Genomic DNA, 9111 nt, shown 5'->3' on the forward strand with positions numbered 1-9111 from the left:
TTTGAGATAAAGTTACTCTTTTGCAAAGACGTACAATCATCAACCTTGAGGAGTTGGTTCTTAACCCTGAGGAGTTTGGTTCTTAACTCTGAGGAGCTGGTTCTTAGAGCAGTTAAGCAGCTACGTTGAGGACCTGATTCTTAGAGCATTTGATGTAAAACAAACTTCATCAAAATCTCAATACTCAACTTTAATCTCTTTACATTTTTCCTTTCCTTTTGAGCATCTTATATATGACTGAGAGATTATTATGCTCTTTGATTGTTCATTTCATGTTATGCACTAATTATTTGATTTTATTTACCTTCATGGACTAAGTTACTGGAGTTGGTGGTAATGACAAATTTTGGTGAATTGGACTGTAATGCTTTCTTTCAAATCAAGAAAGGGTAGTTGGTAGATTATTACAACTCCCTCATATCAAATATACTCTTTTTTGGAAGATGAATAAATTAAATGTGCAGTTGAATTTTAAAAATCAATCAATTATAGAACTCAATTCAAATAATCCTTTCAATATTCAATCGAACAAACATTGGGAAAAATTAAAGGAACAAAAACAATTGGACACTCATTGGGGAAAAAGAAAAGCAAAAACAATTGAACAAACATTGAATCATCCTTGCAGCTTGAGTAGGATGGGAAAAGTTGAAACAGTAGTGATCACCATTCCTTATAAATTTAAGGAAGGCAAAAGATTATTGAAATGGCAGTTGCTCCTGATCTCTCCCTTTTGACCTGTGAGGACATCCAATTGACCCATGTGAATCATTGCAGCTGCAAATTTCTTAGCCCAAACTGAACCATATCTTGCATTGAAGTTCACCATTTTAGCAGTTGTAGGATTGGCCAGCAACCCCTGATCAGAAATCAACAGCCCCTTTTTACTCTTTAACGCAGCGTAGTATTTGTTATCCAACCTGTTTGGTGTCAGGACATCAAGATTTGCAGGGTTCGTGACTCCTGTCCCGTTTGTGAGTGCCTCTGGTGGGCAAATGGACTTCAAGAAGTTGGCGTATTCAGGATCAATTGGCAGATTTTGTTGGTTGTTTTGAGGGTAAAGGCGATTAGCGAAAACAGCGCAGTGAGCAATGCCAATGGAATGCGCGCCAGATAGGGTCACCATTTCATCAGCGGACATACCTTTTCTGGCAAAGTTCTTGATGAGTTCCTTGGCGTCGACAAATGGAGAAGGAAGATTGGCCAATGTTTCAGAGTCAATGGAAACTCTACCATCACGACGTCCAGCTTCGACATCATAGTATATATTCCCAACTTTATAGGAACTGTCCCGAGCAGCAAAGGCAAGAATGTCAGCACAGGATACAGTTCCGGGGCATGCATCCTCAAGTTGTGCTTTTGCTGCATCAACAACCTCGAAACCTCGTAAACTATTCTTGTTGGGAACACCTTCCTTCTCTGAGTTTGGTCCATCCAATAGTACTGATGCATCACACCCCTAATTACATAAACAACACACAATTATAAGGTAGTGCAATTATCAAACGAAAATATAAACACCAGCATACGCATATTGGTAATTAAATCAGCACAGATAATCAGAGTTCTAGCTACATGTTCGGTAGATTCCAGTAATTTTGGCCAAAACTCTGTGTCCATATATGCATAAATAACTTATCCAGAATCCAGTAAACTGCCTTTTCTAGAATTCAGAACTCATAAACTGAAAAATTACCCTGACGAAGCAGTCGTGAAAATGTAGCCTGATAAGGCCAGCAGCAATGCCTGGATTACGCGATACGGCTTTGTATACAACATTTTTCACAATTTCTTCAGCAGGAGGACATCTATATCTGTAGAAACCTACTCTAAGTGGTGGCCATGTTGTTTTCTTCCCATAGGCAAGAGATGGTACTGAAAAAGATAAAATCAGGCAAGCTAAAAGTGCTAAAACAGAAAGGTTGAAGCTCTTGGAATCCATCTTTTTAAGACTCAATAGCAGCTAGGCACTATGAATTTTTCTTAGTAATTGGCTTTCCTTAAGTGATGGATATAACTTATGAACACATTGGAGTATTTATAGTTTAAGAAATTAATTAAAGGAATCATTCCTATGTAACAAAATTAGCAAAACATGCTAGCCTGTAACACCAACTGTATAGCTGAAGTATTCTTGAGCTTGTTTGACCTAATTTGATGAATTCCACAGCTACCACCTTACTCCCTTCCGTCCACAATAAGTGACCAATTTGTTTTGGGCACACCCATTAAAGAAATACTAAATTCTAGACAAAAATAGATAGTGTGACTAAACTACCCTTAATTAAATGTTACAGCATAGTTATAGTAGCACTTATTCTCTTCTCAAATGTGAGGAGTAAATGACTTTTTAGGGATACATACATAAGGGTAATTTTGAAAAAGCAAATTGTTTCTTGATTATATAAATGGACACTTATTTTGGACCAAAATAAAAAAGCAAATTGGTCACTTATTGTGGACCGGAGGGAGTATTATGTCATCCATATATAGGTTGACACTCTTTTTCCCCTTAATGATTAATTTCTATTTCCTTTGTTCTTTTTTGTGTGACTTTTTCCTTATTTTCGTTGTATAAAGAATAACATATTTCTATTTAACTTTTTATTTTATCCTTATTGGCACTGCTGAGATTACATTGCATGTTCAAGATCGAGGCATCCCAGCATGAAGCATGCAGGGTCTAGGGAAGGATCACACCCTAAGTCAGAGGCAGACGCATGTTAACTTTACTAAATATATGTGCCAATATACTAAGGAAACGGACGAGTAGTAAGAAATGATACCACTTAACACAAATTTTCTCCTGGCACATTTGTTATGTGCCTAAATTTTCTCTAAGAGGTTAGAGGGTTCGAATCACAACTAACATGTATTTTTTGCAAATATTTGAGAGGGTCTCTATAGTTAAAAATATTGATTAAGTATAATTAAACTCATGACTTTTTCTAACTTAAAACTCAACAAAACTAATGGGCCAACACTATTTACTGTCTAGAAATATGATAATCAACGTTATTTATTTCCATTCTTCTTTAAATTTCGACACCACTTACAAAAAAAAATTGCATACTCCCCTGACCCAAGTTCAAAAGGTCTCTAAGATTATAAATTATAAAAGTATTTCTTTCTTAAATTCGATATCCAGTTAAACATTGTCATATAAATTGAAACAAACGATGAAAGTAGTGGTCAAAGGCTGACAGAAATGATTTGATTTTATATTGTGCATAAACTAATAAAAAACATTCCTAGAGTGCTCCTCTCGATTCTTTGTTCTTTCTACAATAAAATCGAAAAGGACATTTCTGGTTTTTCATTTGACTGAAGATTTGCTTAATTGGTCGTGGTATTGAAAAAACAAGATCCACTTGGTATTTGAAATGGCTTATTTATTTGATTAGTTGGTTGCAAGTACGTGTTAGTATCTTTATGCATTCCACATATAATATTTGTCAACTCATTAAGATAGCTTTCTTAATTGGTAATAGGGGTCTGACTTCTTGACTTTCCTCTTTCATCTTAGTCCAGAAACTCCAACATTCCTAGTCTATAACAAGTAGGGCAAGAGAAAATAGAAGGAAGCTTGATTCTTTGATTTTTTGGATTTACTTAAAAGAAAAGGAGAGATTCTACTTACATATATTATACTTAAAAAAATACTATATTATATATTTATGTAGATTATACGTGCAAATTATTGCATCATTTAGCTATATTATATATGTATGTAGGTTACCTCCATCAGCAATGACTCATCTTCTCCCACTATTTCGAGAGTGCTCAACCATAACATACAAACGCTCGTTCGTGGCCAGTTTGTTTGGATGGTTGTTATGTATTGTATCGTATTCTATTGTAACTTTAAATATGGTATAATATTTATTTTGATTGTAATTTTAATTTTATTGTATCGTATTGTTAAATTTATTATTATGTAATGACTAAAAAACTCCTTTTACGTAACAATCGATTTAGTGTGGTCATGTTGTTACCTTATCTTTTTCTCATCTTGCCCTTATTATAATTCTATTTTACTCTTCATCCTACCTTTTTAATAACTAGTTTCTGGGCACGCGCTTTCGCACGTGTTCCCCATCTCAATGATTATATAATATAAGAAATTAAATTAATATTATTAAATATTATGATTTATTTATAAAATAAAAATAAAAAGTATAAATTTCTGAAATTGATAAACATTGATCTTATTAAAATATCTCAATGGCATGGATGGACTTATAATTTGCTATTAAACATTTTGGTATCTTTATTTTTTTCATCTTAGATGGATGAATTCAGATTGATTGCTATGTCTTAGAGTTATGTGGTTTTTATTTTCAGATTCTTTTTTCTGGACAAAAACAAATTACGCAATAAGTTTCAAAATTTAACGATAATCCAATGCATTAGTAACTATCACGACCCGGATTTCCCACCCTCGGGAGTCGTGATGGCGCCTAGTAATGTGAGCTAGGCAAGCCAATTCTTAACTGCCACTTCGTTAACAAATTACTTCTTTTAACATTATCAGTAATATCATGAAAACAACGGAATTAAATAAATATGCGGAAGACGTAAATTAAAGAAACTGAACAATAATGTGGAAATCAACATATGCCTCTACCCAATAACTGGTGTCACATTACTCACGAACTTCTAAGAGTACTAAATACAACCGTTTGAAAGAAAAATATAAATTGTTTGTCTCGAATATATGAGATAACAGAATGAAATTTAAGATAGAGGAGACGCCGGGCCTGCGGACGCCTGCAAGGCTACCACAATGTCTCACTGGACTGAAGGCTGGCTCCCGTGCTACTGCTGTTGTCCATGACCTGGATCTGTGCAAAAGAGCACAGAGTGTAGTATCAGCACAACCGACCCCATGTGCTGGTAAGTGTCCAGCCTAACCTCGGCGAAGTAGTGACGAGGCTAGGACCAGACTCCAAATAAACCTGTGCAGTTCATATATATATATATATATATATATATATATATATATATATATATATATATATATATATATACAGCGGAATAGAGATACAGGAATAACCAGTCAATGCGGGAAGGGAAAACATGATGTGGGGGTGAATATAGTTCCGAATAGAAAGGCATCAAGTAAGGAAGGAAATAACATAACTAAAATATCAACAAGGAAGCAGAAATCAACAATTTGCACGGCATCACCCGTCGTGCTTTTACTCTCGTTCTCACCAAAACAATACACGGCATCACCCTTCGTGTTTTACGCTCTTCCTCACCCAAACAACAATCACAAGGCAAATATGGTAAGGAAATATAATACCTCGAAGTAAATCAAATAACAACAAGTAATGAAAGAAACAACATAACTCGGATATCAACAAGGAAATCAGAAATCAACAAATGCACGGCATCACCCTTCGTGCTTTTACTCTCGTCCTCACCAAATCAATCGTATCTTAATAATGTGCACGGCATCACCCTTCGTGCTTTTACTCTCTTTCCTCACAATATAGTCAATGAATATCGGTACGGAATGGTACATCGTACGGCACGACATCACCCTTCGTGATTTACACTCTTTCCTCACAATAGCAAACAATGCACGGCATCACCCTTCGTGTTTTATCGCTCTTCCTCACTCAAACAACAATCACAAACAAGCGGCAAGGGATTAAACAAATAATAATAATAGAAATCCCGGCAAGGAAATACAATCTAACAGCTAAATCCCGACAAGGGAACAATATCAATAAATCTCAACATCTCGGCAAGGGAGATAATTAACAAAGCAACAAGCATCCCGGCAAGGGAACAATTAAATAACTCTTTCTCTTTCTTTCACTTCTTACTTTATAACTTACTTTACCACTTGAGTCAATGCTCCAAAGGGTTCCATTTATCTCATATACTTTCACAATTCGTATTACCACTCGAGCCAATGCTTCTCGAAGTCAAAGATCACAATTTCTTTCACATGCTTTTTACAACATATAGAAATCATCATTAAGGCATGAAAGATACAACAAAATCAGAATATCCGCAATATAAAGACTCACAGTCATGCTAGACACCAACGTATAGATACTTGTCACCATGCCTATACGTCGTACTCGACAATTAGCACGTAGCAAATAAAACTCAACTCCTAATTCCTCAAGCTAAGGTTAGACCAAACACTTACCTCGAAGCTTTGAACAACACTCAAGCCTAAATTATAGCTTTACCCCCTTGATTCTACCACCAATCCGCTCGAATCTAGTCATAAGTTACTTAATTACATCAATAAGTGCTAAATGAATCAACCCCAATGCATGAAAAATGAGTTTTCCCAAAGTTTTACCCAAAAAGTCAAAATCACCCCCGGGCCCACGAGTTCGAAAACCGAGGTTCGGACCAAAACTCGATTACCTATTCCCCCACGAATCCAAATGTATAATTTATTTTGAAATCGGACCTCAAATTGAGGTCCAAATCCCCAATTTTTGAAAAACCTAGGTTCTACCCAGAACACCCAATTTCCCCCGTGAAAATCTTTGATTTTAAGTTGAAACCATGTTAAAAGATGTTAATGATTGAAGAAAACTAGTTAAAAATGACTTACAATTGATTTGGAGAAGAAAAGTTGTTTGAAAAATCGCCTCTTATGTTTTTGGCGTTTTGAAAAGTGAAAAATAGCTGAAAATCCCGTTTATTTATACCCCTCTCAGATCCTCACTGCGAACCGCATAAAAGGACTGCGGTCGCGGAGCTCCACTGCGGACCGTATTAAACGGACTGCGGCCATACAGGCCTCCCTGAAGACCCACAGTTCAGCACCCTGTGCGGACCTCACAAAGGCGACTTCGTCCGTACAGCCTCCACGGCGCCCCGCACAAAGGCGACTGCGGCCGCGCTGGCCCCTCCGCGGTCGCACGCGATTTCTCGCGGACCGCACTAAAGGGTTCAGAGGCCTGCAACTTCCTGAACCTGCAACATCTGACTTTCTAAACCTAAGGCATCCCGGAACCTACTCGAACTCACCCGAGCCCTCGAAACTCCAACCCAAGTATACACACAATCTCAAAAATATCCTAGGACATATTCGTGTCATCAAATTACCAAAATAACATCACAGGCATCGAATTAAACCTCGAGATCAATGAAATTTCTCAAAACTCTTTTAAGCATCACATTTCTCAATTAAGGTCCGGATCGCGCCAAACGACGTCCGTTTTTAACCAAATTTCACAGGAATGACTCAAGTCATATATAAGACATGTATCGGGTGCCGGAACCAAAATACGGGCCCGATACCAACTCGTGCCAATCAAATTTCATTTCAATTTCCTTAGACATTTTCAGAAAAATAATTTCCTTTAAAAATTCACTTCTCGGGCTAGGGACCTCGGATTCCGATTCCGGGCATACGTACGAGTCCCATATTTTCCTATGGACCCTCCGGGACCGTCAAATCACGGTTCCGGGACCGTCAAATCATGGTTCCGGGACCGTCAAATCACGGTTCCGGGTCCGTTTACCCAAAATATTGACTGAAGTCAAATTTATTCATCTTAACATCAAAACTTAGCATTTTTCACAAAATTTTATATTTAAGCTTTCCGGCTACGCGCCCGGACTGCGCAAGCAAATCAAAGCGACTCTAAATGAGGTTTTCAAGGCCTCGGAAACATATAATGAGTAAGAAAACAGGTGACCCCTTTGGGTCGTCACAGTAACATCTTCACAATGCAATGTTCTCTTTTTTTGTTTCTTCTTCTTCCTCCTCAATTCCCCTCCTTCTCCTCACGGATATTTATTTATAAATCACGCCATGATTTGATTGCATATAAGTAGGAGACTGTTTTCAAAGTAAGTATATTTAGGATAATGAAAAAGGAAATTAAAAGAACATAGTAACTGAAACACATAATAATTTTTATTGATTAAACAGTAGGATGAACCTTTACCAACATGTATACCTAGGGGTGTATATAGATCGGATTGGTTCGGATTTTTCATTTATCAAACCAAATCAAATCAATGGTGTCAAGTTTTTAAATATATAGACCAAACCAACAAAGTCGAGTTTTTCAATCTCGAGTTTTCGGGTTTTTTTGGGTTTTCGGATTTTTTTCCGGTAAAGTCTTCGTAGCATAAAATATGTAACTCGTGCTCCAAATATTTGTTAAGTCCTAGTAGAATATAACTATATAATGTATTTTCCAAGAAACCAACACAATAATATGAGATAAGTCATAGTATTATACTAAAATATTCAATAACAAATATAAAATAATAAAATTACATAAAATAAATATTGTTAATTAATAAGCCATAATGAAAATTAACATAATCTAAAAATAATATATAGGTCATGATAAAATAAGTATAGCTAATAAGTACTAATATTAATTACATAACTAAGCACTAAAGAAAAAGATAAATTAAGTTATGCATTTTCATTATAAATCAATGTAAAACTAAAATAATTATCCAACACTATCGCCATTCCTAGTATTGAATTGAATTTCTTTTGCTAGCATTAGTAGTGATTTGAACTTTGTTTGAGTTACTACATTTATGGGCTATAAAATTTATTTACCATTCAAGAATGTTAAGTCTAAACTTGAAATAATACGTTAAAAGATAAAACTGTGAAAAAGTTTAAGAAATATTTATAAATTACATTACAATAAATATTTATGTGTCTAATATATTTTTAAAAATTATATAAATGTACTATCGAGTTGGTTTGGTTTCGGTTTGATTTTTTTTAGTTAAAACCAAACCAAACTAATTATGGTCGGGCTTTATTTTCCAATACCAAATCACATCGAATTTTTTTTCTTTCGATTTGACTCGAATTATTGATTTGGTACGGTTTATCTATTTTCTTTGTAAAGGTACTCCAGAAAAGAGTAGGGCACTGATCGAGCACATAGAGATGTATATGCAAGCTCCTCTAAAAAGGAATGATACATCATGTATGCAAAGACAGATTAATTATTTAAATGTTACTAATAAAATTATGATATACTCATAATTATTCAGTCCTTACGGCCCAACCAGCTTGTTGTAAAGAATAAAATCTCCAAAAACGATGAATATCAATATATCACAAGCATGAACATGAATCTCATGTTC

The 9111-nt window shown here is 35.5% G+C and overlaps 1 protein-coding gene across 1 annotated transcript; it reads right to left on the minus strand.

The window, feature by feature from the left end:
* Nucleotides 1-491: 491 nt before the first annotated feature.
* Nucleotides 492-2005, minus strand: LOC104229274 (peroxidase 5-like). Its single transcript, XM_009781894.2, has 2 exons — nucleotides 1697-2005; nucleotides 492-1459 (listed from the first exon to the last, which is right to left on the minus strand). Exons 1-2 carry the CDS (start codon nucleotides 1940-1942, stop codon nucleotides 674-676), a joined length of 1032 nt encoding a protein of 343 aa, XP_009780196.1. The 5' UTR covers nucleotides 1943-2005; the 3' UTR covers nucleotides 492-673.
* Between the last annotated feature and the right edge of the window lie 7106 nt (nucleotides 2006-9111).

This window comes from Nicotiana sylvestris, chromosome 5 (assembly GCF_000393655.2).
Source record: "Nicotiana sylvestris chromosome 5, ASM39365v2, whole genome shotgun sequence".
Taxonomy (NCBI): Eukaryota; Viridiplantae; Streptophyta; class Magnoliopsida; order Solanales; family Solanaceae; genus Nicotiana; species Nicotiana sylvestris.

What these genes read in the sequence shown, in the direction of transcription:
- LOC104229274 (XM_009781894.2), bottom strand. Translation starts at nt 1,942, where the DNA reads ATGGATTCCAAGAGCTTCAACCTTTCTGTTTTAGCACTTTTAGCTTGC. An exon ending in TTCACGACTGCTTCGTCAGG is followed by an intron (nt 1,460 to 1,696) that starts GTAATTTTTCAG and finishes TTATGTAATTAG; the next exon opens with GGGTGTGATGCATCAGTACT.